The following is a 22,516-nucleotide window of genomic DNA, read 5'->3' as shown; positions in this document are numbered from 1 at the left end:
CTCTCTTTTCCCCTTTACCTCTGGGTGGTTCAGGACACTGGTGTAAACATGGACATTCAAGGTCTGTCCTCTTGGATGGATAATCTCACTACAAGGGTACAAAACATTCAAGATTTTGTGGTTCAGAATCCGATGTCAGAGCCTAGGATTCCAATTCCTGATTTGTTTTTTGGTGATAGATCTAAGTTCTTGAATTTCAAAAATAATTGTAAATTGTTTCTTGCCTTGAAACCTCGCTCCTCAGGTGACCCTGTTCAACAAGTAAAGATCATTATTTCTTTGTTACGTGGTGACCCTCAAGACTGGGCATTTTCCCTTGCGCCAGGAGATCCGGCATTGCGTGATGTTGATGCGTTTTTCCTGGCGCTTGGATTGCTTTATGACGAACCTAATTCAGTGGATCAGGCAGAGAAAATCTTGCTGGCTCTGTGTCAGGGTCAGGATGAAGCGGAGATATATTGTCAGAAGTTTAGAAAGTGGTCTGTGCTCACTCAGTGGAATGAATGTGCCCTGGCAGCAATCTTCAGAAAGGGTCTCTCTGAAGCCCTTAAGGATGTCATGGTGGGATTTCCCATGCCTGCTGGTCTGAATGAGTCTATGTCCTTGGCCATTCAGATCGATCGACGCTTGCGTGAGCGTAAAGCTGTGCACCAATTGGCAGTACTATCTGAGCATGGGCCTGAGCCTATGCAATGTGATAGGACTTTGACCAGAGCTGAACGGCAAGAACACAGATGTCGGAATGGGCTATGTTTTTACTGTGGTGATTCCACTCATGCTATCTCCGATTGTCCTAAGCGCACTAAGCGGTTCGCTAGTTCTGCCACCATTGGTACGGTACAGTCTAAATTTCTATTGTCTGTTACTCTGATTTGCTCTTTGTCATCCTATTCTGTTATGGCATTTGTGGATTCAGGCACTGCCCTGAATTTGATGGACTTGGAGTATGCTAGGCACTGTGGTTTTTTCTTGGAGCCCTTGCAGTATCCTATTCCATTGAGAGGAATTGATGCTACGCCTTTGGCCAAGAATAAGCCTCAGTACTGGACCCAATTGACCATGTGCATGGCTCCTGCACATCAGGAGGATATCCGCTTTCTGGTGTTGCATAATCTGCATGATGTGGTCGTTTTGGGGTTGCCATGGCTACAGGTTCATAATCCAGTATTGGACTGGAAATCTATGTCTGTGTCCAGCTGGGGTTGCCAGGGTGTACATGGTGATGTTCCATTTTTGTCTATTTCGTCTTCCACTCCTTCTGAAGTTCCAGAGTTTTTGTCAGATTATCGGGATGTATTTGATGAGCCCAAAGCCAGTGCCCTACCTCCTCATAGGGATTGCGATTGTGCAATTAATTTGATTCCTGGTAGTAAGTTTCCTAAGGGCCGATTGTTCAACTTATCTGTGCCAGAACACGCCGCTATGCGGAGTTATATAAAGGAATCCTTGGAGAAAGGCTATATTCGCCTGTCGTCATCACCGTTAGGAGCAGGGTTCTTTTTTGTGGCCAAGAAGGATGGATCTTTGAGACCTTGTATTGATTACCGCCTTCTTAATAAAATTACAGTCAAATTTCAGTATCCTTTGCCGTTGCTGTCTGATTTGTTTGCTCGTATTAAAGGGGCTAGTTGGTTCACCAAGATAGATCTTCGAGGGGCGTATAATCTTGTCCGTATTAAACAAGGCGATGAATGGAAAACAGCATTTAATACGCCCGAGGGCCATTTTGAGTACCTGGTTATGCCATTCGGGCTTTCCAATGCTCCATCAGTATTTCAGTCCTTTATGCATGACATCTTCCGAGAGTACCTGGATAAATTCCTGATTGTGTATTTGGATGATATTTTGGTCTTTTTGGATGATTGGGAGTCTCATGTGAAGCAGGTGAGAATGGTGTTCCAGGTCCTTCGTGCGAATTCCTTGTTTGTGAAGGGGTCAAAGTGTCTCTTTGGAGTTCAAAAGGTTTCATTTTTGGGGTTCATTTTTTCCCCTTCTACTATCGAGATGGACCCTGTTAAGGTCCAGGCCATTTACGATTGGACTCAGCCGACATCTGTGAAGAGCCTGCAAAAGTTACTGGGCTTTGCTAATTTTTATCGGCGCTTCATCGCTAATTTTTCTACTGTTGCTAAACCATTGACTGATTTGACCAAGAAGGGTGCTGATGTGGTCAATTGGTCTTCTGCAGCTGTGGAGGCTTTTCAGGAGTTGAAGCGTCGTTTTTCTTCTGCCCCTGTGTTGTGCCAGCCAGATGTTTCGCTCCCGTTTCAGGTTGAGGTTGATGCTTCTGAGATTGGAGCAGGGGCTGTTTTGTCGCAAAGAAGTTCTGATGGCTCGGTGATGAAGCCATGTGCTTTCTTTTCTAGAAAGTTTCTGCCTGCTGAGCGTAATTATGATGTTGATAATCGTGAGTTGTTGGCCATGAAGTGGGCATTCGAGGAGTGGCGTCATTGGCTTGAAGGAGCCAAGCATCGTGTGGTGGTCTTGACAGATCACAAGAATTTGACTTATCTTGAGTCTGCCAAACGGTTGAATCCGAGACAGGCTCGATGGTCGTTATTTTTCTCCCGTTTTGATTTTGTGGTTTCGTACCTTCTGGGCTCTAAGAATGTGAAGGCTGATGCCCTGTCAAGGAGTTTTGTGCCTGACTCTCCGGGTGTTCCTGAGTCGGCGGGTATTCTCAAAGAGGGGGTAATTTTGTCTGCCATCTCCCCTGATTTGCGGCGGGTGCTGCAAAAATTTCAGGCTGATAGACCTGACCGTTGCCCAGCGGAGAAACGGTTTGTCCCTGATAGATGGACTAGTAGAGTTATCTCTGAGATTCATTGTTCAGTGTTGGCTGGGCATCCTGGAATCTTTGGTACCAGAGATTTGGTGGCTAGATCCTTCTGGTGGCTGTCTTTGTCACGGGATGTGCGTTCTTTTGTGCAGTCCTGTGGGACTTGTGCTCGGGCTAAGCCCTGCTGTTCTCGTGCCAGTGGGTTGCTTTTGCCCTTGCCGGTCCCGAAGAGGCCCTGGACGCATATTTCTATGGATTTTATTTCGGATCTCCCCGTCTCTCAAAAGATGTCGGTCATTTGGGTGGTTTGTGATCGCTTTTCTAAGATGGTCCATTTGGTACCTTTGTCTAAATTGCCTTCCTCCTCTGATTTGGTGCCATTATTTTTCCAGCATGTGGTTCGTTTACATTGTATCCCGGAGAACATCGTTTCTGACAGAGGTTCCCAGTTTGTTTCGAGGTTTTGGCGATCCTTTTGTGCTAGGATGGGCATTGATTTGTCTTTTTCCTCAGCTTTCCATCCTCAGACAAATGGCCAAACCGAACGAACTAATCAAACTTTGGAAACATATCTGAGATGCTTTGTTTCTGCTGATCAGGATGATTGGGTGTCCTTTTTGCCGTTGGCTGAGTTCGCCCTTAATAATCGGGCCAGCTCGGCTACTTTGGTTTCGCCGTATTTCTGCAATTCTGGTTTCCATCCTCGTTTCTCTTCAGGGCAGGTTGAGTCTTCGGACTGTCCTGGTGTAGATACTGTGGTGGATAGGTTGCAGCAGATTTGGACTCATGTGGTGGACAATTTGACATTGTCCCAGGAGAAGGCTCAACGTTTCGCTAACCGCCGGCGTTGTGTGGGTCCCCGACTTCGTGTTGGGGATTTGGTTTGGTTGTCGTCTCATTATGTTCCTATGAAGGTTTCCTCTCCTAAGTTTAAGCCTCGTTTCATTGGTCCGTATAAGATTTCTGAGGTTATCAATCCTGTGTCATTTCGTTTGGCCCTTCCTGCTTCTTTTGCCATCCATAATGTGTTCCATAGGTCGTTATTGCGGAGATACGTGGCGCCTGTGGTTCTATCCGTTGATCCTCCTGCCCCAGTGTTGGTTGAGGGGGAGTTGGAGTATGTGGTGGAGAAGATTTTGGATTCTATAGAAACCTTCAAAAAGAACCTGAAGACCCACCTCTTCCGACAAGCCTACAGCCTGCAGTGTTCCTGAAGTTACTGAACCGCCGCGCAACTTGCCCTACCCTCTCCTAGTGTTTCATCACCCATCCCCTGCAGACTGTGAGCCCTCGCGGGCAGGGTCCTCCCTCTTTATGTACCCGTGTGCCTGTTATCTGCTCATGTTTAATGTATTTGTCTATATTTGCCTCGTATTCACATGTAAAGCACCATGGAATAAATGGCGCTATAAAAATGTATAATAATAATAATAATTCTCGTGTTTCGAGACGGAAACTCCAGTACCTGGTCAAGTGGAAGGGTTATGGTCAGGAAGATAATTCCTGGGTTTTTGCCTCTGATGTTCATGCTGCCGATCTGGTTCGTGCCTTTCATTTGGCTCATCCTGGTCGGCCTGGGGGCTCTGGTGAGGGTTCGGTGACCCCTCCTCAAGGGGGGGGTACTGTTGTGAATTCTGTTGTCGGGCTCCCTCCTGTGGTCATGAATGGTACTTCGGCTGGTTCTTTCCATGGACTTCCTCTGGTGGGTGTTTCTGAGTTTCCTTCCACAGGTGACGAGGTTAATTCGTTGGCTGGCTGCTCTATTTAACTCCACTTAGATCTTTGCTCCATGCCACCTGTCAATGTTCCAGTATTGGTCTAGTTCTCTCCTGGATCATTCTTGTGACCTGTCTTCCCAGCAGAAGCTAAGTTCCAGCTTGTATTTCTTTTGTTTGCTATTTTTCTGTCCAGCTTGCTATTTTTATTGTTCTCTTGCTTGCTGGAAGCTCTGGGACGCAGAGGGAGCGCCTCCGCACCGTGAGTCGGTGCAGAGGGTCTTTCTGCGCCCTCTGCATGGTCTTTTTGTAGGTTTTTGTGCTGACCACAAAGTAACCTTTCCTATCCTCGGTCTGTTCAGTAAGTCGGGCCTCACTTTGCTAAATCTATTTCATCTTTGTGTTTGTATTTTCTTCTTTACTCAGTCATTATATGTGGGGAACTGCCTTTTCCTTTGGGGAATTTCTCTGAGGCAAGGTAGGCTTTATTTTTCTATCTTCAGGGCTAGCTAGTTTCTTAGGCTGTGCCGAGTTGCATAGGGAGCGTTAGGCGCAATCCACTGCTATTTCTAGTGTGTTTGATAGGATTAGGGATTGCGGTCAGCAGAGTTCCCACGTCCCAGAGCTCATCCTTTATTATCAGTAACTATCAGGTCATTCTGTGTGCTCTTAACCACCAGGTCCATTGTTGTCCTGACCACCAGGTCATAACAGGGACTCCTGTAGGGAGCAATAGGGTGCGATAGTTTGCACTTATCTCCTGGTGAAGAGTTTAGTAAAGTCATTGGAATACAATCCTGATAATGGATAATGCATATTGTAATTACACCCACTAATATCTGATGATAACGAGAGTTTATTAATGTTTTTACCTTGGTAATAATAAAAGTTATATTTTAGAGGTCCATCCTCCTCCCTGGTTTGCAAACTAATTGGGCCTCGCTCATTATGCAATTTTTTGTTTTTTCTTTAATGATGATGGAAGGTCAATCTGGGGGAAAATGTGTGTAAATGGGTTAGTAACTGGCTTAGTGATAGAAAGCAGAGGGTGGTTATAAATGGTATAGTCTCTAACTGGGTCGCTGTGACCAGTGGGGTACCGCAGGGGTCAGTATTGGGACCTGTTCTCTTCAACATATTCATTAATGATCTGGTAGAAGGTTTACACAGTAAAATATCGATATTTGCAGATGATACAAAACTATGTAAAGCAGTTAATACAAGAGAAGATAGTACTCTGCTACAGATGGATCTGGATAAGTTGGAAACTTGGGCTGAAAGGTGGCAGATGAGGTTTAACAATGATAAATGTAAGGTTATACACATGGGAAGAGGGAATCAATATCACCATTACACACTGAACGGGAAACCACTGGGTAAATCTGACAGGGAGAAGGACTTGGGGATCCTGGTTAATGATAAACTTACCTGGAGCAGCCAGTGCCAGGCAGCAGCTGCCAAGGCAAACAGGATCATGGGGTGCATTAAAAGAGGTCTGGATACACATGATGAGAGCATTATACTGCCTCTGTACAAATCCCTAGTTAGACCGCACATGGAGTACTGTGTCCAGTTTTGGGCACCGGTGCTCAGGAAGGATATAATGGAACTAGAGAGAGTACAAAGGAGGGCAACAAAATTAATAAAGGGGATGGGAGAACTACAATACCCAGATAGATTAGCGAAATTAGGATTATTTAGTCTAGAAAAAAGACGACTGAGGGGCGATCTAATAACCATGTATAAGTATATAAGGGGACAATACAAATATCTCGCTGAGGATCTGTTTATACCAAGGAAGGTGACGGGCACAAGGGGGCATTCTTTGCGTCTGGAGGAGAGAAGGTTTTTCCACCAACATAGAAGAGGATTCTTTACTGTTAGGGCAGTGAGAATCTGGAATTGCTTGCCTGAGGAGGTGGTGATGGCGAACTCAGTCGAGGGGTTCAAGAGAGGCCTGGATGTCTTCCTGGAGCAGAACAATATTGTATCATACAATTATTAGGTTCTGTAGAAGGACGTAGATCTGGGTATTTATTATGATGGAATATAGGCTGAACTGGATGGACAAATGTCTTTTTTCGGCCTTACTAACTATGTTACTATGTTACTATGTTAATTTCAGCATTTCGTGAATATGGTAAAAAAAACAACCCCAAGAAACAATTGGGGAATTGCACTTCCCATATGCCAGTACACTACATATTAAAACCAATGGTGTCGTTCAAAAGTAAAACTCATCCCGCAAAAAAACAAGCCCTCACACGGCCATACTGACGGAAAAATTAAAAAGTTATAACTCTGGGAAGAAGGGGAGCGAAAAGCAGAAATGCAAAAACGGAGATACCCCTGATCTTTAAGGGGTTAAGATGTCCCCTTGCTGTTCTAAAAACTTTTCTCCCCCTTTTTCACATTTAGTTGGTAGGGGGTCTTCCTTGTCTTGACTCTGGCGTATTCTCAAATGTTATAGTCGATTGCAACTTTTTTAATGCATAATAGAAAGGTAAAGAACCCGCTGAAGAGAAGTTTCATCAATCCCATCAAAAATGCTGTGTAATAATAAAAAATGATATACTCCCTTTACAGTCCCTTGTTGCTACTCTTCCAGAGCTTCCTTGGTCAGTCTCTGGACTTGTTCAGCCTGGGCCGACATGTGATTGCTTCAGCCAATCACCTGCTGCAGAACTTACCGCATTGATACATGAACACTTTAAAGAGAGTCTGTCAGGAGGTTTCTGCTATTTAAGCTGAGAGCAGCATAATATAGCGCATTAAAAGCCGATTCCAGGGATGTGTCACTTACTAGGATATGTGTTGTAGTTTCAATACAATCAGAGATTATCACTGCAGGACCAGGTCTCACGTGTCAGCCAGTCCAGCTAATCTGTATAACCCCACCCTCACCACTGATTGGCAGCTTCCTGTACACACTGTCAGCAAGCTGCCAATCAGTGGTGTGGGCGGGGTTATACACAGCTCAGCAATCTAAGCACTGTTACAACTACAACAGAGAAAACATGGATTGTATCAAAACTTCAGCAAGTAGCCCAGTAGGTGACATATTGCTGGAATCCGGGTCTCTCTCCTTACCCCATACTACTCTCAGATTGCATAGACAAACCTGCTGATGGAGTCCTGTTAAGTCATAACTGGTTCTTTTCATGCCTCCCTTAAAGCGGTATTCCATTCTCCAAGATCCTTACCCAATATGTAGTAGGCATAATAATAATATTATTAGCAAATACCTCCAATTAGAAATGTAGTATAGTTCTTCTGACTTGCTATGTCTCTTCCTCATGTGCAGGCATTGCAGGACCTTAGGTATCCATGGTTACATCCACTGATGAAGTGAGTTAGTTAGCTGCTAGTGGTCGTAACCATGGATTTCTAAGGTCCTGCAATGCCTGTAGATGAGGAAGAGACATAGCAAATCAGAAGAACTATACTACATTTCTAATTGGAGGTATTTGCTAATAATGTTATTATTATAATTGGGATAGGGTCTTGGAGATGGGAATACCTCTTTAATTTTTTTTTGTATTATGTGTCGACTTGAGCTATAAATTTCATCTTGTATTGTAGTCCTGTGCTTATTTCCTCTCGTACGGCCTCAGGCGACGTCACTCAGGTCTGCAAACACCTGGCGCGCCTCAGGGGACTGATTTACTGGAAAGAAAGGAGATTCATTGAAAGTAATGCTTGTCATCCCAGGGCACTGGGCACAGGATCCAGGGCACGTGCCTCTCATGCCCAGACCTGGTGCTAAATCATACAGATTGTCAAACATCGGCACTAATATATTGCTACATGGAGGAAATTCCTGTAATTTGCATTATATAGTGACACCTATCAGTACATAATAACGTGTAATGATGTCTTATTGCTTTCCTAGGGAAAATAATTTCATCAAAGATTTCCCCCAACTGGCAGACGGACTCCTGGTTATCCCTCTCCCTGTGGAAGAACAGTGCAGAGGTGTTCTATCGGAGCCACGACCAGACATACTGCTGCTCACAGGTCAGTGCGAAAGCTGCTACGCCCTGCAGTAAGCGCCTCTGTCTTACTAAGGCTACGTTCACACTAGCGTTCGGCTAGTGTGCGTCGCGCTAGCGTCGGGCGACGCAGCGGCGACGCACGCGTCATGCGCCCCTATGTTTAACATGGGGGACGCATGCGTTTTTGCTTGTTGCGTTTTCCGACACGTGCGTCTTTTTTTACGCTAGCGTCGGACCAAGAAAACGCAACAAGTTGCATTTTTCTTGCGTCCGATTTTCGTCAAAAAACGACGCACGCGTCGAAAAACGCAGCGTTTTTGCGTGCGTTTGCACGCGTTTTTCGGTGCGTTGTGCGTCGCGTCGCCGACGCAGCGGCGCACAACGCTAGTGTGAACGTAGCCTAAGCCCCTCTTTTTAGCATATATTTTGTGATGAAAAAGCTTGATACAATGGTGAATTCATAGCAGACAAAATACATGTGCGGCTAGGCTCACATTGCGTTATGGCTCTATGTCCGATGTCAACACCATATGGATATTTTCCAGTCGTAAAAATGTATTGCACCTATTGAAGATTATTATTATGTCCATATATTCCACCATTAGTCAGTATACATCTATATTATTTATATACTTACATTACTTACATTCAAGAAGCACTCCTTCTCCTCCTCCTTCTCCTCTTCCTCCTCCTCCTATCAGTTTTTATCTTCTTAATATATTGCAGTCATCATATTATACAGCATTGTGTACTGACAATTGCTCATTTTGCCTTTCTACCAGCTAATTCTTCTCTTTTCTCTGCACTATGTAGAACTACATAGAACTCAGAAGGATTCAGCCAGCCAGTTTTTAATCACGTTTTTAATCACGTGATGTCATAGACCGAACGGAAAAGAGAAAAATTATGACATCACGTGATTAAAAACTGGCTGGCTGAATCCTTCTGAGCTCTATGTAGAAACAGGAGGTCACTTTTCCAAGCTTGAGTCATAAGTTACTGTAAAAGTCCCTGTCGGTGGGAGAGGCGGAGCGGATAGGTCAGGAGTTGAAGAGGGGAATGATTTAGGCAGGGAAAAGAGACTTCCTGTTTCTACATAGAGCAGAGAAAAGAGAAGAATTAGCTGGTAGAAAGGCAAAATGAGCAATTTTAAGTACACAGTGCTGTATGATAGGATGATCGCAATATTTCAAGAGGATAAAAACTTTGATGGGAGGAGAAGGAGGAGGAAGAGTAGGTGGAGGAGAAGGAGGAGGAAGAGTAGGAGTAGGGGGAGGAGAAGGAGGATGATCATTGTGGGTCCTAACTCTTGGGCTCCTACCAATTCTGAAAATAAATAGGCCACCTCAGTTGAGCCCCTTCACTGTTTTTTCCGAAAAAGTAGCACTATGCGTAGGATAGGCTAAAAAAAGGAGACACCACATCCTGGCTCCATTATTCTCAGGGTGGAAGGCCGAATATTTAAAAAAAACACCCAGAACGGTATCTGAACTCGAACCCGGACCCCATTCAAATGAATGGGAGGCTCAGACATCCGATGTTTACCACTCATCAGTGAGAAAGTTACCACTGGCCAGAGTGCTGCAGTTTCCACATTGTCACACAGATGACAGCATGTTCACCAGCAGTTGTGACCAGCGGTAAAAAGGTTACCGCCAGCCAAAGGCGTCAGCAGATGACAGTACTACTCTGATTGTCGTACACCAGGTGTCACTGATAGCAGCGAGAGCAAACAATGATGATTATGATGATGACATCGAACTGACAAGGAGATATATGACATGGTATTACAATTGATTAAATAATATATTTTTTATAATTTATTGGTTATAGTAGAAGTGAATTGAGCCAAGTTTTTACCTTTATCATTTCCTGATTGATTTGAATCAGGAAACCAAAAAAGGTAAAAACTTGGCCCCATACAATAGGCTTCTTTAAATGTGGACACCAAATCTGCACATGCTGCAAGCACGTAGATAACACAACTCAATTCACTTCTACTATAGCAAATAAATCATATGAAATATATAATTTCATCAATTGTAATACCACACGTTATATATCTTGTTGGTTGTACCACTAACCCTCTGAAGGTTAGAATCAGACACCACCTGTCAGATGACGCAAATAATTCTCTCTTTAAAATGTTCAGCGGTGAGCAAACACCTTTCACTACATCATAATGGGGACACTTCAGCCGGCAGAGTCACGGGCATAGAGTCTCCAAACCCTTGAGAGGTGGGGAAACTCCTGAGCAGAAAGTCCTGGTGGATGTACATGTTACAGACTAGGGCTCCCGGGGTAGGAATGTGAAACAAGATCTCTCATACTATTATGAATAATTAAGTGGTTTGTGAGAAATTTACTAAAAGCATGTGGTAGTATTGAGTCAGTCTTTTCTTTTCTTTCATTGTATTATTAGTATTTTCATGTGTTTTTAACTCATTTATAGCAGTGGTATAGGACAGCTTAGGCATAATCAGCTGAACCATACAGGAAATGGTATATAAGGTCGAGGGGTATATCAATGTGGGATGCAATGACTAAAGACCCAGGGGTGTGAAACGCGTCTGCTAGTGTGAACTGCCCCTTACAGAGTTGCTGACTATTATGCTGTTATAATGGATTTTTTGGATCTTCAATAAAATGTCTTTTTATGGGATTCCTGGAGCTGTATCATTGTTCTTCACTCAGGCAGAGAGATGACCCCGGATGGGAAAGTTAACTTTCCAAAAGTTTTGACCCAAGTCACTTTAGTTTGTAGAGAGAGGTCTCTTTCTGCGGCAGTCTATTTAGACTCCGGATCTGTTGGCAACCTGTTCCACCCCGACCTGGTTCATCAGCTTCAGCTTCCTACGCAACAGCTAGTTCATTCCCTGGTTGTTGACTCCATTGACATGAATAGGTAGAGCCTATTTGTCATGCCATACTGCCTGTCACCCTGCAGATTGGAACCCAGCACTCTGATAGAATCTCTTTTTATGTCCTACCTAGCTCTGTATACTGTGTTCTTCTCGGCCCTCCATGGTTTCGTTTAAACACAACGGTCATTGACTAGGTCACCGGTTGGATGCATCATTGGGGATTATTGTGTTCTACCAACTGCCTTGCCAAGGTCTTGACCAAGTCTCCACCTTCCACGCTTTCAGACTTGCCTTCTCTGCCTGAGACTTGTGTCTTGTCTCGATTCTTTGACGTGTAATTCTCAGGAGGAATCACAGCACATCTTTATCTCAGCTAATATTGTCAGCTAATATTGTTGAGATGGCTCCTGTTCTTGTAAAAGCCATCTGACCGGAAAAGACCTTCGCTTCAACTAAGGTAAGGAGAATCCTGTCCTGGAGACATGAATCCAAGCTGGCCAAGTTTGGGACTTTGTAACCACCTGTCCTCGGTGCGCTAGCAATAACAAGTCCCCAGGAACAAGCCAGATGAAAACATGGGGGTTGGGGGGGTGAGTGCTGTCATGCTGGCATCCAGCATGCCTTCTAAGAGCTGCACTACTCGCTGCATTTCACCAATCTGATGGTGTCAGACAATCTTCTTGAGCTGCCTTGGGCACACTCCCAGCTCTTCTCCTAGAGAATCTTATCTGGCTATGAGGATCCAACAAGAATGTATCCCCGGGTTTATTAGGCAGCTCCTCTTACCATTCCTTGCCAGATCTTTGGTTCCCAGTTGCTTGTCTCTGGATCCTGTGAGTGCATGTTTGTTCTGTCTCACCTTTTATTGACCCGGCTCATTTACAGTTTATCCTGACCGCTTTGCTCTGGACCTTAGCTACTTATACTGAACCTGCCCTGACCCTTATTTGTCTGACCATGTCATTGCCTCTGTCCTCCTGTACCTCATGCCTGTGTCTCTGACCTTCTGGTCAGCTGCTGCAGGCCTGTGTACTGCAGCGGAGTCTACCAGCAGCCGAGCCTATCCTCACCATCAAGGGCTCTAGTGAAGACTCAGTAGATTCTTAGTCACGCCCGTCTAGGGTAAGCCTGGTCCGTAGCGCAGTGGGTCCACACCCAGTAGCATTACAAGTGTTAAACCTGACTTTTACTATCTGTGGGACTCCATGAACGTTTACACCTCTACATCTGAAATATGTGAGATGTAAACCACTTTTTACATACCATGACACCTTTCTATGTACTAGTCATATAACTATATGTTACCAATATAGGTAATTTATCCACCTATAGTATTGGTATATGTACTTTTCACTGTGTACTTTTTACTATGCGTTTCTTCTCCTGGGAATATCCCTATTTTTATACTATATACTATTTTTTTAATGTTATGTTTTAAGAGAGTCTCTTCATGCTTCTTTGATGATATGACAGTTCCCATTTACGGTACTCAATAAGACAGAGAAGCGAGTACCTAAGTATGGATGGACAACTTCGTTTTCCTTATTTAGATACTTAGGTCCTGACCGGTTATTAGCTTGCTTTGAGTCTTTCTGTTGCACATCTAATCTAGTCGAAACATTTCAGATCGCAGAGATTAGGCATATGTTGGATGATCAGAATATTACCCTAAGCTGTCATTAACATTAGTACCAGGACAAAACAAGCTAAAATAATATTACTGCTAAATACCAAGCACCATATTTGTTTTTTTGCTTTAGCCCGGTAACAACTGACATCTACATTCTCAAATCACCACAAACTCCAAATGGAACTTGGTTTTACTTGTTACTTGGTTCGAAGTCAAGACGACAATCAATTCTTCAGAATAAAGATTCATGTATTTGTATGACAATGAAGCCTCCCACACAAGACATTACTCATTACTAGATGCGCTGAGCTGTCGCAGGCGTGTTGTAACATTTTCTTGACAACCATTAGAAGAGAAGTCTTATAATTATGGACATGTGTCTGGGTTTCTTACAACCAGCTTGTAAAGCAGTACTTATATGTGAGCATCTCATTAAGTGTTAAATTATAACAGGTATCACCAGGTCTTGGTTATTTTACGCAAATTGTCAACCTGTCTAGGGTTGAGCAAAAAGCCTCCTGCTGCCCTTGTACAGCATCCAGTCCGGTCATATTTGACAGCCAGACCACGGTGGTCTTTATTTCTGCAGCCAGCATACTTGGACCGGCATTGAAAGGGCCTCTGGTAGTTACTGTGCCACGTGACGTTGTAACAAGACTAACATCATGATGGTATCCAGATGCAATGAAAACTTATATTTTATTGAATAACAGCAATCTAAAAATAAAGATGTTTCGCAAAAGTGCTTTTGCCTTGCTGCAGCGGTGGATACCGCCATTTCCATTTGCGCAGCTTCTTTGGATCACTTATCCTTCCTGGGCAATCCTGTATTGATGAAGGTCAGTTCTATAGACCAAAATGTCTGTATTTTTGGATTGTTGTTACTCAATAAAGTAAAATTTTTCATCACATCCAAGTGCCAAGTTTTAAAGCTTAAGTATCACGGGATGGATCCTACTTCGGCACCGACTGACCAAAAATGCCATGCTTTCTCGTATTTTTCGTTAAGATCATAGAGGTGCATGAGACTTAGGATTTACCTGACATCATGTCGTAAGGCCTAGTAAACATCAGAGGTTACCAAGATACTGTGCCAAGGATGTCAACTGCAGCAGTGAAGATTGTCCTGAACCTGCTGCCATAGAAAACCAGACTGGACACCGGTGGGGAACCATTTGCTCGACTCTATCACTGCCATGTCCAATGGTTAGTTGAACGAAATATAGCAGAAAGTTGGTGGCCACCAAATGTTGTAGCTGTACGATTTACGTGACATCTTAATGTCGTAAGGCCTAGTAAGCGTCAGAGGTAAGCAAGATACCGTGCCAATGATGTCAGCCGCAGCAGTGAAGATTGTCCTGAACCTGCTGCCAAAGAAAACCAGACTGGACACTGGTGGGGAACCATTTGCTCGACTCTATCACTGTCATGTTCAGTAGTCAGTTTAACCAAATATAGCAGGAAGTTGGTGGCCACCAAATGTTGTAGCTGTATGACGGTCAAATTTAAAGCTACGTTTGTAATTTTTTTACCGGTGTGTCCAAACTAAGTTGCATGACTTGAAAGTTGTCTTGTTTGGCACCCTTGAGTCAAGTATTGGGCCAACTGAGATACAGATGCTACAGCTGCCAACATGACCCTACATTAACCACAATGCTCTAGAACACTTGTGTAGTCTCACCGGTTTCATTAACCTTTCCCAATCTTTCATACAGTGAATGAATGGTCCAGTCACAGTGTCGTTGTGCCAGTCACGTTAGCTGCTGCTATATCCGTACGTGCTCAACTGTGAGGCACAAAATTAGCATTTAGCACCTTCTTCCTACATTCGCTCACATGGTTTTAAAAATTCACCATGAAAAAAGACTGAAAAGTGTTGTGAAATTATAATGTTCTGACACTCTACTTATTATCATTAGGTGAAGTGAGATATAATGAAGCAATGGGATATCCTGTGGTGCAGCAATGGAGAGTGCGCAGCAATCTTTATAAAGTGAAGCTCAACTCAATTTCATTGTCCACAGGTCAGCTTTTTTTTATTTGATTATTTTTCCCCAAAACTTCCTACTGAAAAGAACTGAAAAACAATTAAAAAAAATTACTGTGTAATTACTATGTCATTTATATTTTTTGTGTCATTTATATTAAATGTATAATTTTGTGCAGTTTATATTTTTTGGAATGCAACAATTTTTGGCATTATATTTTTTGTGCTGATTTTTTTATGCCATTTACAGTATTTGCCACGCTTTGTAACCTGAGAAATAAATTCTTCAGGTTCTTGTGGTTGTACGGATATAGAATATGTTTTTTATTTTTATGAAATGTACGGCAAGTATAAGTGTTTTATACTAACGCTCTGAACCTGCCCGACGTCGGCACTTATACCTCCACCAATTAACTCTATTCCTCCAGACAGCGTTCATCCTTCAGTCACGGGGTGACATCGGCGTGGGTTCATTCACCGCTATGTGTATAAGGAGCAGCACCTGTAACTGTGCCTCCTGCACTGACTGACAGTAGGTCATCATTAGGGCTGGCTGTCAGTCAGTGCTGGAGGCGCAGTTACAGCCACTGTTCTTTATGTACTGAGTGGTGACAACCTGTGCCGCCGTCGCGTAAATGAAACCTGAACATTACCAGGAGGAATAAAGATAATTTCCTCCTGGCAGCGAGGCTCTAAGAGCTAACACCAGGCAGCTCCAGAACATTATTAACCTGCAGATTAACCCCATAATGTTAAAAAAAGCACTCAAGGCAAAACAGATATACTGTGCTGTGCCTAGCGCACACTAGCAAACTTCCCTATAAGACATTCTTTGACCTTCCCAAGCCTTGCACTAGGCACGGCATAAAATACATGTTTAGTTGGAGAGTTTCTTTAAAGAGAACCTGTCAGTTGCTACTAAAAATTGAGATAAATCCCTGAGGTCCCTTTATTCTGCTGTTCTTTTCCGTTTTTTGCTGCGTCACTCCATTGTAGAGATATTCACATTTGTTTATTCCGGAGAGCGGTATGTGAAATCTCTGCTTTGCAGTCCAACTGGGTGTTTCTTCAGACTCTTCTCTGGTGGCTGTGTGCTTTCACCCCTTTCTCCCAGATGCTGCCAATCACAGTTCAGTTGTATCTGAGATTGAAAGACTGTTAGAAAAGCTGCTGAGCTGTGATTGGCAGCATCAGGGAGGAAGGGGCGGAAGTGTACACCCCCAGAGAAGACTCTGAAGAAACGCCCAGTTTGATTGCAAAGCAGAGATTTCACATACTGTGCTCCTAAAAGTAACAAGTGTGAATATCTCTGCAATGGAGCACAAAATGGGAAAGAATATCAGAATCAGGAGAATTCAGGGATTTTTACAATGTAGTTACCTTCATTTATTTGAGCAAATGACAGGTCCTCTTTAAAGGAGATCCACAAACATTATTAAATAGACCCGATGAAACTGATGTACATACTTTGAAAATTCATGTTTCCTTAGCTGTATAGTAATAATTTAAGTTCATGTTTGATATGAAAACGATCATTTTTTTAGTTAATCTATAAGCGGAGTATAAAATGCTCATCTTAATATCAGGATTATACAGCCATACATTTTCAAAGTAAATACACCAGGCACATCAGGTCCAAGAAATCTATGCAATAATGTGTGTAGTTTGTACAGGGAAATCTATTTTCTACATATATTCCAATTTGATACCTTATTTTAATGTGGATTGACTGACTCAGGACGATTCATTATGAAGTGTTATTTTGTGCTGCATATAACGTGCTGTGGAGAAATCATTTCACAAGTTCATGTTACAGGATTTGCCAATGTGCTGAAGATGATAAGTCCCCACAGCAGTCGGGAAGAGTTACAAAGTATACTACAGATCTACGGCTCCCATTATATTTCAGAGGCACTTTATGGTTCAGAACTCACCTGCACCATCCGGTTCCCCAGCAAGAAAGTTCAACAGCAACTGTGGCTTCAGTATCAGAAAGGTAAGAAAAATAAATAATAGAATGAAGCAGGAACTCCATGAATCCGCACAAGAGGGTGCACTGCTGTGCATAAGGACATGGGCCATCAAATAATATATATATATATATATATATATATATATATATATATACATATACATACATACACTACCGTTCAAAAGTTTAAGGTCACCCAGACAATTTTGTGTTTTCCATTAAAACTCATACTTTTATTAATCTAATGAGTTGCCAAATGAATTGAAAATCTAGTCCAGACATTGACAAGGTTCGAAAAAAAAGATTTTAATTTGAAATAATAATTTTCTCCTTCAATCTTTGCTCCCTTTGCAGCAATTCCAGCATTGCAGACCTTTGGCATTCTAGCAGTTAATTTGCCGAGGTAATCCGGAGAAATTTCCCCCCACGCTTCCAGGAGCCGCTCCCACAAGTTGGTTTGGCTTGATGGGCACTTTTTGTGACCATACGGTCAATCTGCTCCCACAACAGCTCAATGGGGCTGAGATCTGGTGACTGCGCTGGCCACTCCATTACAGATAGAATAGCAGCTGCCTGCTTCTTCCCTAAATAGTTCTTGCATAATTTGGAGGTGTGCTTTGGGTCATTGTCCTGTTGTAGGATGAAATTGGCTCCAATCAAGCGCTGTCCACAGGGTATGGCATGGCGATGCAAAATGGAGTGATAGCCTTCCTTATTCAATATCCCTTTTACCTTATACAAATCTCCCACTTTACCAGCACCAAAGCAACCCCAGACCATCACATTACCTCCAACATGCTTGACAGATGGCGTCACACTCTTCCAACATCTTTTCAGTTGTTCTGCGTCTCACAAAGGTTTTTCTGTGTGATCCAAACACCTCAAACGTGGATTCGTCTATCCATAACACTTTTTCCCCAATCTTCCTGTGTCCAATATCTGTGTTCTTTTGCCCATATTAATCTTTTCCTTTTATTAGCCAGTCTCAGATATGGCGTTTTCTTTGCCACTCTGCCCTGAAGGCCAGCATCCTGGAGTCGCTTCTTAACTGTAGACGTTGACACTGGTGTTTTCCTTGTACTATTTAATGAAGCTGCCAGTTGAGGACCTGTGAGACGTCGATTTCTCAAACTACAGACTCTAATGTATTTGTCTTTCTACTCTGGTTGGAGCCTGTTTGTGCTCTCCTCTGAAGAGAGTAGTACACACCGTTGTAGGAAATCTTCAGTTTCTTGGCAATTTCTCGCATGGAATAGCCTTCATTTCTAAGAACAAGAATAGACTGCCAAGTTTCACATGACAGTTCTTTTTTCTGGCCATTTTGAGAGTTTAATGAAACCAACAAATGTAATGCTCCAGATTCTCAACTAGCTCATGGGAAGGTCAGGTTTATAGGTTCTCTAATCAGTCAAACTGTTTTCAGCTGCGCTAACATACTTCCACAAGGGTTTTCAAGGGTATTCTAACTGTCCATTAGCCTTCTTACACAGTTAGCAAGCACAAAGTACCATATTATGTATATTGGGTATTATGCATACCCCTCCTCACGTGTAAAGTGCCATGGAATATATGGTGCTATAATAATAAATAATAATAATAAGAACACTGGAGTGATGGTTGTTGGAAATGGGCCTCTATACACCTATGAAGATATTGAATTACAAACCAGACGTCTGCAGCTAGAATAGTCATTTACCACATTAACAATGTATAGTGTACTTCGGAATCATTTTATGTTAGCTTCATTGGAAAAAACTGCGCTATTCTTTCAAAAATAAGGAAATTTCTAAGTGACTCTAAACTTTTAAATGGTAGCGTATATATATATATATATATATATATATATATATATATATATATATATATATATATATATACATATATATTTATAATTAAAAAATAATTTTAAAAGATTTGGCAGCACTACCAAAAAACAGGTGTAATAAATAATAATAATAACCTGTAAAGGTGATGTCCAAACCTCCAAATTAGAAAATCAGAAAAAAAACTCAGCACTCCAAAAATCAAAATGAAAAACCATGGCTTTGCTGATCGATTTCAGCAGACTTCTCTGCCTTTCTCAAGCCATTAATATGATATATATATATATATATATATATATATATACATATATATATATATACATATATATATATATATATATGTATATATATATATATATATATATATATATATATATCTCAAGGCCAAAAGTATTGACACCCCTGCAATTCTGTCAGATAATTCTGTCAGATAACGTCTTCCTGAAAATGACTGCAAACACAACCTCCGCCATGTTTGACTGTAGGGATCGTGTTCTTTTCTTTGAATGCCTCTTTTTTTCTCCTGTAAACTCTATGTTGATGCCTTTGCCCAAAAAGCTCTACTTTTGTCTCATCTGACCAGAAAACATTCTTCCAAAACGTTTTAGGCTTTTTCAGGTAAGTTTTGGCAAACTCCAGCCTGGCTTTTTTATGTCTCGGGGTAAGAAGTGGGGTCTTCCTGGGTCTCCCACCATACAGTCCCTTTTCATTCAGATGCCGGTGGATAGTACGGGTTGACACTGTTGTAATAATAATAATAATAATAATCTTTATTTATATAGCGCCAACATATTCCGCAGCGCTTTACAGTTTAACAGTTTCAAACACAAAAGTCATAAGTAACAACGTTAACAATACAATAATTAAAGCAAAATAAGACGACCCTGCTCGTGAGAGTTGTACCCTCCCCTCCGACTGCAGGGCAGCTTGAACTTGTTTGGATGTTAGTCGAGGTTCTTTATCCAACATCCGCACAATCTTGCGTTGAAATCTCTTGTTAATTTTTCTTTTCCGTCCACATCTAGGGAGGTTAGCCACAGTGCCATGGGCTTTAAACTTTTTGATGACTGCACACGGTAGACACGGGAACATTCAGGTCTTTGGAGATGGACTTGTAGCCTTGAGATTGCTCATGCTTCCTCACAATTTGGTTTCTCAAGTCCTCAGACAGTTCTTTGGTCTTCTTTCTTTTCTCCATGCTCAATGTGGTACACACAAGGACACAGGACAGAGGTTGAGTCAACTTTAATCCATGTCAACTGGCTGCAAGTGTGATTTAGTTATTGCCAACACCTGTTAGGTGCCACAGGTAAGTTACAGGTGCTGTTAATTACACAAATTAGAGAAGCATCACATGATTTTTCGAACAGTGCCAATACTTTTGTCCACCGCCTTTTTTATGTTTGGTGTGGAATTATATCCAATTTGGCTTTAGGACAATTCTTTTTGTGTTTTTTCATTTAAGACAAATTAAATGAAGATAATAATACCAACTAATTTGTGTTTGCAATTATTTTCAGGAAGAAACTGTGTATTATCTGACAGAATTGCAGGGGTGTCAATACTTTTGGCCATGACTGTATATATTTGTTATATATAAATACAAATATTCTACAATGCCTACAAACAGGGCAGGTCTGATATAGGTTTGTTCATGCAAAATTGGTAACATTTTATTTTATGCATCTGAAAAAAACTGCATTTCTTAACTTTCACCCTGCTATTTAGACCGATTCAATATTATAGCATTTGTGCTTTTCTTGGTCTAGTTTATTTGGTGTTTTTTGCCTTTTTTATGTTATTTTCACCTTATTCTTACTTTAATTGCACTATTTTTTTATTCTATTTTATTTGGATCTGCCAGTTTATTTTTTTTCTACGTTGGTCATTACGGGTGATTCATCAAGTGAGATTCTTTAAAAAGGTCACAAAATATTTCTGCAATTGTACTTCAGTACAACATAGGAGTCATTTTATTTCCGCTTTTGCACAAATTTTTCGACTTTTTTGTGAAACATGCAACTTTTTTTTTAGCTAAAAAGTCACAAAATGCAGCTCAAAAGTAAAAAGAGCATTTGTGATTTTGCACAAAATTCATGAACCACGTGAGCCATTTTGAAGAATTGGTTGCAATAAAAACGAATGAGATCAAAAACACAATACAGAAAAAGAAAAGTGACATTAAAGAAATGCAAAGTATGAATCGGGCCCTATGTGGTTTGACTACAAAGAAGTTACTGGAAACAGTCATTGATCTTGGGGGAGCATTCTGGGAACATCATAGTATTACACTAAAATATGTTGTTTAAAGACACCACGTCTGTCTTAAAGATGGACACACTTGGCCATGTACTATATGTGTGGCCATTCATTGTTTATGTGCTTTGAGTCTATACTTAAAGAGCTTTTCCCGGAATATGCATAAATGTCTGAAATTTGACAGTGCAAGTTACAAAAAATAAATTATCCTCACAGACGGGGCGGTTCAGTCCAATGGGCATCTGTGGTCTTGATTCGGCGCCTCATTTCTTCTTGCGGTCACTGGTCACTGTCCTCCTTCTTGCTTCATGTGGATGACGCATCCTACGTCATCCACGTTGTGTCCCCCGTTGTCCTCCTTTGCAGGCGCATTTCTCTCTGCCTTGCCTAGAGCAGAGCAAAGTATTGTGAATGTGATTTGCATACTTTCAGCCACATTCCGACTAGACTAGTGAATTGAGCATGGCCATGCACTTCAAGTTGGCACGTGATCACATGTGTGCAAAGCACATATTTGCAGTCCCGTACGCACTTGGTTCCGAAGCCAGCGCAGGAGAATCTTGACAGTGTGCACTGTGCACAGTATGAGGAGTCACAAGTCTGCAGTCACATAGAGTGACTATAGACTTATGCCCCGAGCCTAGACAACCCCTTAACATAGGGAACCTATCACCATTGGCATACCAATCTGCAGGGCAAGGAGAGTGGAGTAGATTTATATATAGTTTTGTTGGAAAAGATTCAGTATAATCTGTGTTTTCGGCCGGTTTCACACTTGCGTTTGGGTAGAGTGCGTAGGGCTGTGTGCTTCCTTAGTTCTGTCTACTTCCACACTTCTTCCCTTAAGCTCCGCCTACTTCCACATGCGTCCTGCGTACCGATCTTTAACATTGGGTACACAGGGACGTGCATTGTATGTGGATGCGTCCGCATGCATCGTTTTGACGTGCACGCACGGGAACGCAACATGTGGACGGCGGGCACGTCAAAACGATGCATGCAGATGCATTTGCATACAACGCATGTCCCTGCGGACCCAATGTTAAAGGTAGGTACGCAGGATACATGCAGAAGTAGGCGGAGATTAAGGAAAGTGTGGAAGTAGGCGGGGCTTAAAGGAGGAAGTACACAGCCCTACACACTCTACCCAAACGCAAGCGTGAAACCGGCCTAAGTCTTTTAATCCTCTGCACTCTTTAGGATTTTGGATCCAGTGGGTGGTCTGATCAGTGACTGACAGTTTTCTTTGTATAAGTGTGTATACAGAGGTAGCTGTCAGTCACTGATAGAACCGCCCACTGGACCCAAAATCCTAAAAAGTACAGAGGATTAAATGACGAAAACACACATTATACTAAATCTTTACTCACAAACCTAAATATCCGTTTACTCGGCTCCTCCTGCTCTAGATCATGGTCACAGGTTCCATTTAAATGCACTTCCATTCATTGTTGTATAATAAAATCTAAAAAAGTCCAGAAGGTTAAATCCT

The 22,516-nt window shown here is 42.1% G+C and overlaps 1 protein-coding gene across 1 annotated transcript in view; it reads left to right on the top strand.

Annotated features, from left to right (window-relative positions):
• ASTN2 (astrotactin 2) overlaps positions 1-22,516 on the top strand; it is a 1,089,443-nt gene that overhangs the window by 752,591 nt on the left and 314,336 nt on the right. Inside the window, exons 13-15 of the mRNA XM_069748558.1 lie at positions 8,387-8,511; positions 14,903-15,007; positions 16,787-16,966. Coding sequence (XP_069604659.1) covers positions 8,387-8,511; positions 14,903-15,007; positions 16,787-16,966 — 410 coding nt within the window. The remainder of the gene's footprint in view (positions 1-8,386; positions 8,512-14,902; positions 15,008-16,786; positions 16,967-22,516) is intronic.

Source organism: Ranitomeya imitator, chromosome 2, assembly GCF_032444005.1.
Source record: "Ranitomeya imitator isolate aRanImi1 chromosome 2, aRanImi1.pri, whole genome shotgun sequence".
In the NCBI taxonomy this organism is placed as follows: domain Eukaryota; kingdom Metazoa; phylum Chordata; class Amphibia; order Anura; family Dendrobatidae; genus Ranitomeya; species Ranitomeya imitator.
Note: the sequence above shows the minus strand (reverse complement) of the source record. Positions and strands in the feature narration are given on the sequence as shown.